Source organism: Schistosoma mansoni, chromosome 1 (genome assembly GCF_000237925.1).
Source record: "Schistosoma mansoni strain Puerto Rico chromosome 1, complete genome".
Taxonomy (NCBI): Eukaryota; Metazoa; Platyhelminthes; class Trematoda; order Strigeidida; family Schistosomatidae; genus Schistosoma; species Schistosoma mansoni.
Window position 1 is genome coordinate 38,895,275 of NC_031495.1, and position 17,063 is coordinate 38,912,337.

Genomic DNA, 17,063 nt, shown 5'->3' on the forward strand with positions numbered 1-17,063 from the left:
TAGTAAATTTGACGTAGTTTCCTGTCACAATATCATTGTACTATCTCCACAAGTATACAACTAGTTTGAAAGTAGTGTCCATAGAAAGAATGTTAGTTCTCATCTTATCAAACTGTGTAATAGCGTTCATTTACAATACAGGGATCGCAAACATGCAGACTCGATAAGACACTCAGTTTGAGACATCTTCTTTCAGAGCAATAGTCTCCTGAGTGCTATAGATATGTCTGACTGAATCACTAGTTCTTGTCCGAAATCATTCGCACCCCCTGAATACCTATAAAATTATTACATCTAACGAATCATCATAATTACTGATGACACCTTGAAAAACGTTGATATACAATGAATGAATTCACATTAGCTGTAAAAATGATACCAATGTTTATTTAAATTAAATAATCTCATAGAGTTTAGGGCATTATTCACGAGTTGTCATCAATTAATAGTGACTAGAAGGTGCAAAATCAACTTTGTCTTCTCAGTCGATGCGTAGCAGCACCTGAAAATAGAGATATCCCTTGATTTATAAGTAACGGCTGTTGAGCCATTTCAAAGCTTATTGGTAGCAATCATGTGAACAGTTTGACAAACCAAAATAAAATTAGTTCCACAGTCATATATATATATATATATTATTATTATTTACACTAAAAGCTTGACTTCATTCACTTATTTACAAATTAGTAGGACCACAACATAATTTACGATGGTTCCAACTCTTTAATTATCTGAATATGTTCCAACAAGGCAAGCCCTCACATGGAATCTTGAAAGCCAAAGGAGAAGAGGAAGATCAAAGAACACATTACACCGAGAAATTGAGACAGATATGAGAAGAATGAACAAAAATTAGATACAACTAAAAAAGGAAGGCCTAGGACAAAGTGGGTTGGAGAATGCTGGTCGGCGGCCTATGCTCCATTGGGAGTAACAGGCGTAAGTAAGTAAGTAAGTAAGTAATGTTCCAAAGATTCACTTCTACTACAAGTCTATGAATAAAGTCTGACGTATGTATATTTGAAAATGTACAGTGATGAAACTTTAATTTGAAGACAACCTTTGAGTGACGCTAAATTGTGACTTTGAGAATGTCCATCTACTTACTAAAACTAAATAAGCGTTAAAAAATCAGTTCCATGAGTAAAGATTATGATTTAATGTTAATGGTTAGTGTTAGGAATTCATTTTAAAGGTTTTCATTACGAACTGACATCAACTAAAATATCAAAACACTATTTAATCAAATGAATGAATGAATTTCATGCCAAAATCCAAGATCTTTTATCTTAAATCTGATTGGTTTGTTTATAAATTATAGTCACACCCTTATAATAAGATAATACAATAATTGTTTTAGTGTTTATATTCGCCATGTATGGGAGGCAAAATCTGACTCACACTTCCTCGTCGTGCCTCCTGGATCATGGCAACCATCCATGTACTAACATGAGCGGTAATGAGGGTGGTGGAGATCGGTCTAATCAGCCACTCTACCAATACCCGAGAACGATTACGAATGCTACAAAGAGTCATTGCATAACTATTAAGGGTTCAAAAGAGTGGTAAAAAAAGAGTCTGCCCAAAGAAAAAACAAACAAAAAATGGGTTGTGAGTGTTATGAAATGGTTCTGCGTAGGCATCGCAGAAACAGCTATCCCGCCCCAGTAGTTATGCAGTGCTTCGATGTAGCACTCTTCTCCAGAAGGGCCTACTAGGTTTCACTATTCCATATGGCTGGAAGAAGCATTCGCCTTGTATAAATCTAATACTTCATAAAGGAGAAATGTTCAAATTTATTTCTATACTACATAGTCATAATCAATACATAAACAAGCGAATATAGATGGTGGCTAGCACTGGAATTAAGGACGCGCGTTTCATCACATATGTGATACGTCAGCTGGATGTAGCTGCATCACAGGCATATGCAACTGACGAGTCCCGAATAGGACGAAATGTGTGTCGTGAATTCCATTACTAGCCACCATCCATCTTTGCCTAAGAAAAAACTTGTGACTTAAGACAATATCGAGGCATTGAGCACAGGATGTATATATGCTAATAGTTAAATTTAAGAAATGTTTTAGAGACTGAGTAAATGATTTATCAAAGACTAAATATTGTGTCAGATTGTTTCATCATTATAGGGATTTAATGAATCTTGAATTAAGCTATGTTTAGATGACTTAAAAGTTGTTTCTCCTTCATTTTATCACTTACTACTATAGTAGTGAACGAGAATACAAATGGAGACAATTGAATATATTTGAATACAAAATTACAGAACATCTTAATATAATCTAAAAATCATACAGTCAATAGTTCATTTCCAAAATGTTAATCAATGGTCACAAATTTGACTGATTTGTTTGCAAATATCAGTCAATCGTTTCAGACCTCAATGTTTCTGCATTTCCATAGCAATTGCATTCTGTTCACGTTCTTCTCTTCTTAATCTTCTGCTGTCAGATATTCTATCGCTGACTCGCTATATATATATTACTTATGTCGATATAAGTAGCACACACCACAATACTTGATTACATGAAAATTAAAATGTTATAACTGATAGACACAATACCTTTTAATGTAAATTATGGTTAATATCAAATATCACTGCATGTATTAGCTTGCTTTTTATGAAGCAATTCCAGCTTATTAACATGAACATATTAATGGTCTTAATATCAGTTTTGTTTTTGATAAGTAAATATAATTTTGTATTTAGTGCAGTGAGAATCTTCTATAAGAGTGTCAAGTCAGTTCTACTCTATGGAGATGAAACGTAAACTATCAGAACCATCATCAGAAAGGTACAAGTATTTATAAACAATTGTCTACACATGATATTCAATATCCGTTGGTTGGACATTATCAATAACAGCCTACTGTAGGAGAGAACAAATCAGCTTCCATCTGAAGAAGAAATTAGGAAAAGATGTTGGAAGTGAATAGGACATACATTGAGGAAATCAACGAACTGAATCACGAGGAAAATGCTAACTTGTAATCCTGAGGGGGAAGATGGAAAGAGGAAGGACGGAGAATACAGTGAGTTGAAAATTGGATGCAGAAAAGAAAATAATGAATAGCAACTGGAAAGAACTAGAAAAGATTGCCCATGACAGAGTTGGATGGAGAGTGTTAGTAGTTGGTCTATGCACCTTGACGAGGGGTAACAGGCTTAAGTAACCGTAATTCTTCTAGATCATTTTGATTATTACCTAACCTCATTTGATAATTAGAATTTTGAAATCTGTCAGTGAGTTTCACATTTTAAAAAATCATCATAGTTGCGTAATCAAACTTAGTGAAAACATTTTAGAGCAAATATCTTATTGATATGGTCACACATTTAACAGTGAAGAACACAACTATTACCTGACCTGTGTGTGTACAAAATATTAAGCTTCCTAACGATTTTATTCCTTCCAAGCAAAAACATTTTCGAATATATTCAACTGTTAAAATATTTTATCCATCTTTACTGTCATACCATTGTAATTGGATTGGCAGGTACATTCATAAACACAATAAGAGTGAATATGAAGAAGACGCTTATTAAGTTACAGAAGAATTGTTCAATAATTTACCGTATAATAACGTCAAGATAGTTCCTTTTTACGGAGCTGAAACTTCAAGGGCTACTTGAATCATCGTCAAAAATGTAAAAGTATTCACAAACAATCGTCCACGCATAATACTTAATATCCGTTGTTCGGATACAATCAGCAACAGCCTACTATAGGAGAGAGCATTACAGCTTCCATCTGTAGGGGAAAATAGGAAAAGACGTTGGAAGTGGATAGGACACACTTTGAGGAAATCATCAAACTACATCATGAGGAGAGCGCTAACTTGCAATCCCTTAGGCGGAAGGAGAAGAGGAAGGCCAAAGAACATACTGCATGGAGAATTGAAAGCAGATATCAGTAGGATGAAAAGCAACTGAAAAGAATTATCCAGGACAGAGTTGGATTGAGAACGCTGGTTGGTGGTGACCTGTGCTCCTCCACGAGGTGCAACTGGAGTAAGTAGGTGAGCAAAGTTTTATTTACTTCTTCATAAGGCACTAAATATGTGTGGTATCGTTTTGAATTAGTCGCAAAATTTTAAGTGTTGCTATTTTAAATCTGATTAGTTTGGTAGTCAAGTGTATAGTTTTATGAATTGAAATTATTCCTAAACCTGTTTACATTTGTCAATACACTTTAAGAAGAAAGAAACAAGGAAATACATTTCAAAACATTATAATGAGTATTTATTTAACGTAACACAATGTACTCAACATAATGTGACAATGATTTGCTTTCAGAACACAAATACCACACAAACTACGATTCATCCATATCATCAATATCACATTTTAAAGTTAAATGAAATTCTGGCATATTTCCTATGGATCCAAATTGATTGAATGCTGAATTCGACGGAACTAGGAATATAGACAAAACAGTAAACAGCAAATCGGATGTGGCGATTTTTAGAAATAAATTTTGTCTTCACCGTTGAATTAACAAGTCGATCTAAGCTAGACCAAAAGTGAAAACCTGGAAGCAATGGACACCAGTCTCGTCCTTGTATGAGACTTCTCAGGAGTGCACACCCACGATCCCGCTTGCAAGGCTCGCGCTTAAATGCCCAACCTCTAGATCACTGAGGCCTCATCCAATGATGTTAATGCCTAACTCCAACCAATCCACAATATTTCACAACCGTTCACCCATTGTCTGAAATGGGTAACTGTTTCACACCCGACACGAATCGGACTCCAATTAGGTCGACTCGTGAATTCAATGGTGAAAATACTACTGTCTCCACAAATCCTTATACTTATAAAAACTTGTTTTGTGAAATCATGAATTAAAGCAGAATTGTAGAACTATTTAACAACTAATATGAACTGAACTATAATCCGAGGTATTTCAGTAGTATAAATTTTTTTAAAGAAACAACAAATAACTGAAGCCAAGTTATTTAAGTCTCATGACGAGTAAGAAGATTTGATTAAATTTGCTAAATAAATCAACGGACTCTAACTGGTTGTAATTGAAAGTTGCTAACCACAAGACTTTAAAGTAAGAGATTCATTATTAACTTAGTAATGAAAGTAATTGAACCCAATCACTTCAGTTTAGGGAACCATATAGTATCATTATTGTTCACAAAAACAATGTCACTCCAATTTATGTATATAAAGTTGTATTCAGTAAATCAGTTGCAGATTCGGAGACTTATAAAGGTGGTAATTACTCGTTACCCACCATATTGGTGGGCGCAAACTTAATGATTTGGATTCATACAATAGTCGTAATGCAGGTGATACGAATCAATAACTTACGTAATAAAAGTCTGAATTGGTCAATGCTGTGAAATGGATTAAGATCTAGGATTAGGAGTCAAGGTTAGGAATAAAAAAAAGAACAAGAATTGTAACCACCTAAATGAATATTCAACTAGTTAGTTCTTTGATTCTAACTACCATGAACCTTTAGACTACAGTAAAACAATTCAGAAATCACGATCTCTATTACTTAATCTTCTTATTTATTTATTTAAATTTATTTAAACACATAAATATTGGTACAAGGAAGCACCAGATACATATGTGCATACAAATCTCATTCGATTTGTGTGAGGGCTGTGATACTGCCCAGGTACCCAAACTGAAGCAGGTGGTTTTCTTAGGGGGCCACACCCCAAGCCTTTGACCTAAAAGTCTAACCCAAAAGGCAGTGGAACATCGTGAGGTGGTAGCCGGTGACAACGTGGTTCATACGCCATTTGTTCACTCAGGATACTGGAGTCAGCCTATGTGCACCATTGGTTTGGAATCAGGGTTTTCCAACTCCCCTAGGTGGACTTTCCGTGTCCACCAATCCGGTTAAAGCGCCGGACATTCGCTTTTTGTCCTCTCAATTTCGTAAACAACAATGATGCCACGAGAAGGCAGTGAGTAGGACTTCCCTGGCGATGGCTATATACGCGTGGCCATGTGAGAGCATTTCGTGAGGGAGAGCGGACTCCCCCCACTCTCGGCCGTACGAGGGCATTTGGGGGCACTTAGTCTTCTTGTCTGCCAGTATTCAGTATTTAAGTGACCAAATATTTGTAGGCTTTATTTAACTTACTAGTTCAACTGGCAATACCGTGCATGTAACCAGTTAGACTCTCTAGCTATAGCAAATCAACCTTTCTCAAAACGTAACAGTAACAAGTTTTCGTGCATTTGGAAGATTACTAACAGTGATATTTGGGAGATGCTTTCCAACTAATTACTTACAGTCCTTAATATAAACAACGGAAAAATACAAAATCTTTGAATATATACATGAAGAAGAAACTAAAAAACATGAAAGTTTGGATGATAAATACCTCATGATTACTAGGAAGATAATGAATGAATACCATTGAGTCACTCCGAACAATTTGTGTTACATTACTCAACATTATTAAACAGTGATTCTGAATTCACCTCATCGCACAAGCAAGTGGCTATTAGGACTCAGTAGCTGAGTGGATAACGCGATATCGTTTGAAGCGAAAGGTACTGGGTTCGAGTCCCAGAGTGAACATCAACTCTGAGATGCAGGTACATCCAGCTAACAAGTCCCAAAATAGGACGAAACGCGCATCAAACTGGATTCCATTGCTAGCCACTATCCATCTTTAATTACAGTGATTCTGAATATTCTGCACACTTCAAACAAGTCATCAATTAGTCCTTAACATTATTATACAATTCAATCTTTACATGTAAGATCAAATACTTACTTGAGTTAGGTTTCTGTGAACAAACATCTTGTTTCATAGAGAAATACTTATCTTTATTCATTTGATTAACATATTTTGAATGATTTGGAATTTCTTCATTGTTTTGTTGTTCTATACTTGTTCTCTTCATTTCTATTATTCTTTTAAAAATTCTATAACCCAATTCACTATTGAATGGATAAAATGATTTGCTATTATGATCTTGAATGATATTGGATTGGTAACCACTTAGTGGTAATTTGTTTGGATGAAACCACTTTTCTTCTTTAGACATACTACTTTTCACTTGTGGTAAAAAAGAAACATAAGAGAAATGAGATAATTTACCATTTGCGTCGGTAGAGGCTGTCTTATACAGTGATACTAGGTTCGAGCCTCATGTTAGGCACCCATTGTTGCTAAGCTCCTGTTATCCAGAATGAAGAGGTCCTCATTCTCAACCTATCTAGCTCAGGAAACTTTATCTCAACTAACGCATCCAAATGAGTTGTATTGTACTCTCCACCCTGTTCAATTAAGATTTATTCTAGTATTCACACATTGAGTGTAGCTAAAATTGTTGTCAGTAACATATGTAATTAAATGTTGGTGTTTTCTAGCTGGAGACAGTCAGCAGGAATTTCTAGGCTTTAGTTTCAAAAGAGTCGGCACTCAACAGCAAGGAGAATCTGCTGTCTTGATGGAACGATGCCACCCCCCCACGATTGTTTGCACTATATTTAGAGTCCAAGTGTCGATATGAAGTCACTTAGACTGGTTTTCACACTGGAACTTCGTTGAATGAACTAGATAACGACTTACGTCCAAGCAAACATGATATTGATAACTATTTAGTGATCGTAAATTATGCTTCAACTACTAATGAGTAGTATATACTTTCAAATAAAACAATAGTGGATTAATACAGTTTTTTTATAACTATGAGTAGAAAAATTGCACTTCTGACGTTTTGTAGATTAATGTAGGCCACTTCTTCAGAGTAAATAAATGACCGAATTTGATACAATCTCTTTACTCGTTGGGATATAACAGAAAATATATTTATTATTAACTCTCTACCTAATACTCAATTTATTTTAAACTATCAAGTCTAACCTTGGCATTGGTACGTATAAAAAGTGAATCAGCTTTGAAAACCCTAGCCATATTGGCTTCCATGAAGAACTGTAAATTATAAGACCTATTCTTCGGGGCATACTACTGTGTTTACTTCAAGTCATCACTAAACTTCTATAGTTTATCTAGGAATTTCGTTTCGTTACATTAAAAGCCCTATGGATATTGAAGACTTCAGTAGATATGATCGGTTAAGATCAATTAGAACGAATGAAAAACCTACCAAATAGATAGATCTTAATAGAACACACACATTGATTGTTTTCAGTGGATGTAGATGTTAGTATCCACAACTTTCAATATTCTTATACCTTAACAGTATATATTTATCGGCCTAGGTTTATGCCCTCTTATGAATTAACGGGGTTGTAGTATCAAATTACTACAACCATAATATGCTTCCCAATATTTCATACACAAACTGAACGAATGAATACTAACAAAGAAATCTTTATTCAGGACTACTCGTTGATTACATGAAACAATTTAACACTGTATCATTTGATCAAAGCAATCGTTAGTTATGTTTGAGCTGTTATAAAATAAACTAGTGAAATTATCAAATGACCAGCTTGTTTTGACTTTATAAGCAAAGAATCATTATACTTGTTTCAGTAAAACAGAAGGCTAAACTGATATCAGAAGTGGGTAAAATGACAACAGAAACATTGGACAGCTGCTTCATTGTGATTTAGAACCCATTAGCACTACATATGGGTGTAAGTGATTGACAGTTAGGCATCTGGATAAGAACTAATGGTAGAGTTGATGATAGAAAGAGAAAATTCTTTGTAACCAAATTGATGAATAGAAATGGAGGGCAGTTCCTTGATTTCTACCCTCAAATTACCTTAAAAAATAAATAAAACATGTCAGAATGTTACATGGATTCTAGTTCCATTTGGCTTTTCCATGACGAACTAATCAATTTATTGATTAAATTTAGACAACTTACCAATTAGATATTGATCAATTTTACTTATTTCTTACTTACTTTTTAATATGATACAAACAAAATCCATCATTGAGTTTTGGTTTCTGTGCAGAAGTTTGGTGGTAGCTCATTTAAATTTGGTTTGATTTCATCTGTAACTACTCTACATCAACTTCGATGACTACGAGAAAGCGTTTGATAGCGTGAATAGGACAACACTATGAAGGCTTATTCGACGCTACGGCGTGCCTGAGAAGATAGTCAATATCATACGGAATTCCTATGATGGCTTAAACTGCAAGATCGTGCAAGGAGGACAGCTCACTGACACGTTCGAGGTAACGACTGGTGTCAGGCAGGGTTGCTTACTCTCAACCTTTCTCTTTCTCCTGATGGTCGACTGGATTATGAAGACGTCAACATCTGGAGGGAAGCATGGGATACAATGGACAGCTAGGATGCAGCTGGACGATTTAGACATCGCAGATGATCTGGCTCTTCTATCACAAACGCAACAACAAATGTAGGAGAAGACGGCCAGTGTAGCAGCAGTAGATCTCAACATACACAAAGGGAAAAGCAGAATTCTCCGATACAACACAACATGCATCAATCCAATCACATTTAATGGAGAAGCTTTGGAGGATGTGAAATCACTTACATATCTGGGCAGCATCATTGATGAACACGGTGGAGCTGATCTAAATGTGAAGGCGCAGATTGGCAAGGCAAGAGCAGCACGTTTACAACTGAAGAACATCTGGAACTCAAAACAACTGTTAACCAACACCAAAGTCTGAATTTTCATTAGAAATGTCAAGACTTCTACTGCATGGGGTGGAAACTTGGAGAAATACGAAAGCCATCATCCAGAAAAGACAAGTGTTTATCAACAGTTGTCTATGCAAAATACTCCGGATCTGTTGACCAGACACTATCAGCAACAGCCTACTGTGGGAGAGAACAAACCAGATTTCAGCGGAGGAAGAAGTGCTGGAAGTGGATAGAATACACAATGAGGTAATCACCCAAATGCGTTACAAGGCAAGCCCTCACATGGAATTCTGAAGGTCAAAGGAGAAAAGACCAAAGAACACATTACACAGAGAACTGGAGACAAACATGAGAATGAACAATTGGATAGAACTAGAATGGAAGGTGATAATATATAAAAGATTTTATATAAGGATATAGTACAGGAAGAAAGATATGAAGCAATTTTAATCTCATAGTTTAAGGAAAGATAAAGCGTGTATAAACCTGCGCCATTGTAATCGATTCTGAGCCGTCACCCACAGTCTCCAACCATTGGTTACGATAGTCACACGGACCCCAACCAAGTAGTTTGCATCTACCAACATGGCTCAGACTAGAAGTTAGTGACTTCAAGGACTGATGCCATGTTTTGGTTTGGCCGCCCCTAACTTTCTTCCAACCATCGCCAATACTAGTCAGCATAGTACGTCGCGGTAATCAAAGGTTGGGTATGTGTTAAACGTGGCCCAACCATCTCAGTCGATGAAGATTCATGACCTCATCAACTGATTTACCATCATTCCCTAATACCCAACGTAAGCGAAAGTGTCGACGCGTTCGACTACTTCACTCACTATCCTTAGTTCACGTGTTGACGCAGGCCAGTCCTGGAGTAACAATTTACATTTAGAGGGGGAGAAACGCATTACAAAACATCCTGGCATTGTTGTTCAGTGCTACCAAAAGACTGAACTTTATCGGCGTCTTCATCAAACAGGACTATGTCATCTGCTTATTCTAAGATCAATTCCTGAAAACTCAATCGACGAGAGTGTTATTTCCAGCAGTAGGTCTATAATGAAGTTAAACAAAAATAGGGATAGTGGACAGTCTTGCCGGACACCAATTGAGGTTGTAAAATCAGATGACAGTTCGCTATAAGCTCTCACCCGACCGGTAGTGTTTGAGCAAAGAGCCTTCACAAGGTTTATGTACTTATGAGGTACACCTTTCAATGACAGACACTGCCACAGAACCTCTAGGTCTATAGAGTCAAATGCTGCTTTTAAGTCAAGAAAGACCACCATTGTCGGACGCTGATAAGTATGTCTGTGTTCTAGAACCTGACGAATCGTGAATATGTGGTCGATGCAGCCACGACCAGGTTTGAAGCCAGCCTGACTTTCTCGTGTTTGCAGTTCACGAGTCTTAGACAATTGGTTACGATAATCACGTGGATCTTAAAGAGTCCACTACAGGAGAGTTGTTGTATCTTCCAACCACATCTAAACATGAATATTAATTAGTTGGCAGGAAATCCTGGACCTACCTCTCGTGCTAGTTGTCACTTATCATTAATTTTGAGGCAAGTGACATTCTCTATAGAATTTTATCCCGCATAACCTACTTCCGTAGTCTGAGGTGTTAACCATTGCACTATATTGGAGCGATTAACCCACCAGGGAATTGAACACTAACATTCATTGACCACTTAGTATTGACCAATGTGTCATAGTTTTCCTATTTCTGTAAAGGGTTTCCCATAAAACTACCTCTAACCATCTAACATCAAAACAAGGTGCGTATGATGATGGATCCCTTAGGCGAGTGGCTATATTGCCACTCATCGATCACTAGCATTATATGACTAAATGAGCATGACTTTGGTCACTAATCAGTGATTAATCAATGGTAACAAATAAGTTTAAACAACGCTAACTGTAAACAGAACGCGTAAACTCAGAACAAGTACTAAAACAAATGTAATACAATCAATAAGTATTTTATTTACAAGAAAAAATAAACAAATAGATAGAGGTAAACATTTCACAAACGATATTTCATATTCATCAAAAACGGTCATATCATTCGTGCTTTTTCGAGTGCGGAACCACGTGGATCAAGATCCAGTTGTTGTTGATGGTGGTGGTGGACCAAGTGGACGTCGTCCAGATGACCCACCACCTAAAGAACCTGGAACACATTCAACAAGTGCACAATCTACATAATCACCAATCTGGAGAAAAAGAATAACAAAAACAAGTAAAGAATATTATTACTTTAATCGAAATATGAACAGTAGAATACTATATAAAGTAGACAGAATCTGGCCAGCAGTAGAATCTAGGACGTGCGTTTCGTCCTACTTGGGGACTCGTCAGCTGAAGGTACCTGCATCCCAAAGTTGGTGTTCAAGGCAGTCCACATACGATGCATATATGCGAGCTAAGACTGATCAAATTTCAGTCAAAATACCAACAGCGAGATCATTTAAATCATTAAAAACAAAGTATGATTCTACATATGTCGCAGGTGTGAATACTGACTTGTCTTTCATTTGATTTATGGAGTTGACTTCTAGTGTTAATCACAAGCTTTCACACAAATAGTGTGACTTAAAGTCAATTTTCAGGAGGTTGGATGTAGTCAACAGAAAAGCCTGGATTAAAGTCTCATTAAGTTGGGACTTTTCTATAGAATATATCTATAATCTTAAGAGGCATTTAAACTTCCTGTAGGGTTGAAACTCATGCTATCCAGCCTTAAAGGTCTGAGAAGTTATTCATTGGATTGATATATGTTTGGGACTGATAACATAAATCACTCATTTGTAAGCCAATATCCAATGAATAATTCTGGTGAATTGTTAGATTATTAATCTAAATCACCAATTAAATGTTTATAGATTCAGCATAGAGAGATAATCAACATGAATGTCACAGATTGAAATCGATTCATTTTTAAAGGTAACGAAAACTAACTACCCATTCGACAATTATTTCACATATACAGAGATGAATTTGAGAACAAGTGACCAATATAATGAAGTTGAATGGCGACAAACATAATGGTGGTAAGAGTGTTGCTTGTTTTATGCAGTGCTCTATGGTTGACAACAATGATGAATTCCCAGTACTGAAATGTTTGTCATCACTGTCAAGAGTCTACAAATATCCCTAGAGGAAAGAGTTTGTAGTAGATGCATAACACGACATACACACTCGTGATTTGGTGTGGATGTGTGACTGAGCGCCTTCAGCAAGATGTGTCCGTTAAAACCAATGTGGTGAGCATCAAATATCGATAACTTATAGAACTATTTATTCTGAGGATTTATTTACCGCTACAAAACCACTTAACGTCCAAATATTTTGCTTCTTCAAATCAAATAAGTCCCTGATAGATTTTAATGAGTGACTTATTCAACATTATCTCAATTACTAATCATATTACAAACTATACACACGAAGTACGTGTATCTCTATTAATCATAGATAAGAAGTTGATTTGTTTATAGTGAACGGGTTGCCAATGTATCAAATGGAATTTCTTAATGAGTGTTTCACCCTATCTCGAACTCACCTGGTGGATCTAACGATGTTCAAATGTTGTTCATACTGAAACTCGAACTCAGTGCCAATGACTTTAAACTCTACTATCTTAGACATTAACACCAACAATGAGAAAATTCAAATCAATACATAAAATCTTATGTTCAATAGATAAGTTATTCACTCCTTTATATCAGTCTCCTTATGGACAACGCCTTAGCATTTGAAGCTATGTAAGTGGGATTTGCTTATATAATAATGTGTCTACAAAATATTACGACGCCTAACATCTTTATTCCTTCCAGGCAAAAGGATTTTCAAATACACTAAAAAGTCACAATGTTTTATCCATCCTTACTGTCATACCAACGTATTTGGATTCACAGTTCTATCTTTAAACACAATAACAGAAAATATGAAGAAGACACGCAATTATAATTGCGTGTTTAATAATTTATCTCATAAAAGATACTACTCCAATTTATGATGAAAATTTTAATTTTGAGTGATTCATTGTATGATACTGTGGAATGGCATTAACTAACTAGTAACTTTCTGACTACATTACTAACCAGTGTTCAATGACGAACTGAATCGAAAAACATGGATTTAAATGTAATAGATGTTTGACAATCTACTCTCGCTTTATTCCCAGTAATTGGTTGTTATTAGTTCAGGAAAATACACAAATTATTCTACTGATTAACAGGAAAACATTAAAATCCACATACTGATTGATAAATTATTACTGAACCTAAACAATGATTGTCATACAGTTGTTCACCAATATCTACCTGTTGCTGTATATGGCCATTTGTACTCTGTGAGAATGAATGAGTGAAATTATCGGTACGAAAATTCGTAACTGTTTGAAAAGAGAAAAAATCCCTAAAGAATACCAACCATGTGACCTAATAGTGAGTTACTTTAAAAGAGGCAGTTATTCTCAGAATCCTGATGAAAATTATTGATCAAACTAGAGTTCAACCGTATCCAATGTGAGCGTATACCATCAATCGCTCCAGCTGATGACCACATAAACGACATATGGCCACTAAGCATTAATGATGACAAACTTTGATAGAATAACATGGGCATTCTGAAAGATATTTAGGTGTTTGGACTTTTATTTCTGTTAGCTATAGACAGATATTGAATTATAAAAAATGTCACGAAAAACTTTACATGTGGGGTAAAGGCACTTTTTGTTAATGATATAAAGAAACGAACTTTATTCAGCCAAGGGGTAACTCTAGATACCGAACATCGCGCTTAATTTTAGTTTCAGTTTCAGTTTGTACGGGGCAGGAGGCTTGACGGTCTTTGATAGCCTTGGGAATGGTGGTCTCTCAACTGATCCAACTTTTTTTTAAAAGAGTCGACGGATGGGGCCTCAACCACATGCTGAGGTAATAAATTTCACTATCTGATGACTCCATGTGAAAGTCAAATGGTTCAAATTGTTGTGGACGGAATGAGAGGAGCTTTCGCTTAACGGGCTTCCGTGTCTAGTAGCAGTGGATCACCAATACCTTAAGGAGTAAAAGTTGAATCAACAGTCCGTTCTGCTATGTTGCATCTTCAGTTTCTGAGTGTAACCCCTTACGTTAGTATTATGACTAAGCTTAAGTAGATGATTAAGGAAATGACCAGAAGTGTTAGGGATACTGTAAGTCATAAGAAGGTCGCCTCTAAGACGCCTATAATCTAACGGATAAAGGTTAAGTGATTGGAGGCGCTCTTCATAAGGTTTGAATTTGAGTCGCAGAACTGATTTCGTGGCTCGGCGTTGGATACGTTCTAGAGTGTCCTTATCCTTTTGGAGAGAGGGAGGAAATACTATGTCGATAACAGGAATATCTCTGTCGTCTATAAATAACATGAAATATGTTTTACTCTCATCAAGAGTGTTCTGCTTTCGCATGTAGAATTATGGTCTACTTCGTTATTAGTACTACTCTGATAATAGACCTAATCCTAAATTTGTAGATTTGTCACGATGTGAACACCTAATCTATGAGATCTTATGTAGGAGTCCCATCCTCTTCCATTCTGACAAGTCATATCCTAAGAATCAGCAATATAACGTCTAAGACTTTTAAAGGATACATTTAGGCTAATTGCAGAATAAAATGTTTAATGTGAGTAAAGACAAGATGTATAGAGTGACCACGTCTGCAAGGCTGAGTAATGCCATCAGACTAAATAAGTGTTCTCGTGTTCACCATGGTGGGCTTTCTCTACATGTCGAATATTGAATACCTATTTTCCCAGTTATTTCATGTCTAGCTATGAGGATCCTGTGGTTGAGACCAATACTACTACTAAAACTTCGCTCCAAACTACACATTGAAGACTTCAACGTAGTACCCTATGTCAAATCGGCTAACAAGGCTCTTGGCTCAAACCCTGGAATCTCGTGCCATTGATGTACGCTGTGTCTCCAAACACACCTATAGGATCCTAGTGTGGTCATGCACTTGACCTCACTCCGCCAAAATGGAGAGCCGACGAGATACACCCTCCGTGTATCTGGCGACCCGATGGCTAGTTCTTGTGGACTTGCAGGTGTAGGCATAGCACTTAGTACGAGGGCAGAACAAGCATAGTACTCGTCGCAGGTGACTTTTATGCCCAAGTGGGTAACGTAGGCATAACAGAAAGACATTTAGGTGGGTATTTTAGTATCCCGGCTCAGCGAACAGATCGTCTGGTGCAACTATGCTTAGATAATCGTTTATTTTTAACAAGCACCAATTTTAAGCATGAGGAGAGACATAATCTAACATGGCGACCACCTGCACCAAACCAACGATGGACTCAAATAGACCATATTGCCATCAGTCATCGTTGTAGAAGCTCGATAGAAGACTGTCGCTCATTCTGGAATACCTGTTTGGACTTTGATCACGCTCTAATACGATCAAGCATGTGCTTGCGCCTCTCTGGACGCTAGAAAGCTATGTTAAAAACCATCAGAGTTGAACTGAGTGACGAGAAAGCTAAAAGTAAGCTCCATGAATAACTGAAGTCACAATTGGATAGTTCTGAAAACGAGGCTGACCCAGATGTTGCTTGTAAAGATATACGAACAGCTGTGAAAACAGCAATGATATCTATTTGTTATTTAAAACAAAGGGTTACAAAAGACCAATGGATATTTTCCAAGTCTATCGCACTGATAGATTCTCATAAACTCATCCCATCAAGCTCTGAAGTCGATGAAGAGCGAAAGCAAATCATATCTAGGTTAACGAAGAGTCTATGGAACGATTGTGAGCAGTGGTGGGCAACGAAAGCAAAAGAGATGGAAAAGGCAGCGGCTGTGGGCAACACCAGACAACTCTTCAGACCAATAAAAGAAACTGGAATTAAGAAGTCAAGTATAAGCGAGACAATCTCGGAAATAGACGGGACTCTTATTTGATCTCAGTTCAGACGTTTAGAACGATTGATGGAACACTTTAGAAAACAGTTAAGTTGGCCTTCAGCTACTCTACAGCTACCCACTATTCCCAGGCAGCTTGAATAGAACAATGAAGTAGGTCTCCCGACTCAGGCGTGTTTCAGACCTGGTCGTGGTTGCATCGACCACATATTCACTATTCGTCAGGTTCTAGAACACAGGCAGGCTTATCAGCGTCCAACAATGGTGGTCTTTCTTGACTTAAAAGTAGCATTTGACTCTGTAGACCATTATTATATATATATATATATATATATTCTGGTTAATTTATCATTATACAATAATGTTATAATCAGTAGAAATTCGAAAAAAATGAGTTTCAATTTTTACATCATCCTTTTTGTTATAACTTCTCATTTGACTGTAAATGGCGTCTACTCGCGATTGACTATGATCACCACTACAGGAAGATTACGTTCCAGATATTAGATTTGCTCCCTTAGTACGCCAAAAATCAGAAGAC

The 17,063-nt window shown here is 36.6% G+C and overlaps 2 protein-coding genes and 1 non-coding gene across 3 annotated transcripts; 1 reads left to right on the plus strand and 2 right to left on the minus strand.

The window, feature by feature from the left end:
* Positions 1-4,337: 4,337 nt before the first annotated feature.
* Smp_125190 (hypothetical protein) lies at positions 4,338-8,915 on the minus strand (the record flags this gene model as incomplete). The annotated part of the gene is made up of 3 exons (XM_018794350.1): positions 4,338-4,438; positions 6,778-7,062; positions 8,888-8,915. 3 exons carry the CDS (start codon positions 8,913-8,915, stop codon positions 4,338-4,340), a joined length of 414 nt encoding a protein of 137 aa, XP_018648772.1.
* Positions 6,509-6,575, plus strand: Smp_tRNA_00882_Gln_TTG.1.1. The gene has a single exon. It is a non-coding gene (tRNA).
* A 2,787-nt stretch (positions 8,916-11,702) lies between the features above and the next one.
* Smp_125180 (hypothetical protein) lies at positions 11,703-12,140 on the minus strand (the record flags this gene model as incomplete). The annotated part of the gene is made up of 2 exons (XM_018794351.1): positions 11,703-11,819; positions 12,105-12,140. The coding sequence occupies 2 exons, from the start codon at positions 12,138-12,140 to the stop codon at positions 11,703-11,705; spliced, it is 153 nt and encodes a 50-aa protein (XP_018648773.1).
* Between the last annotated feature and the right edge of the window lie 4,923 nt (positions 12,141-17,063).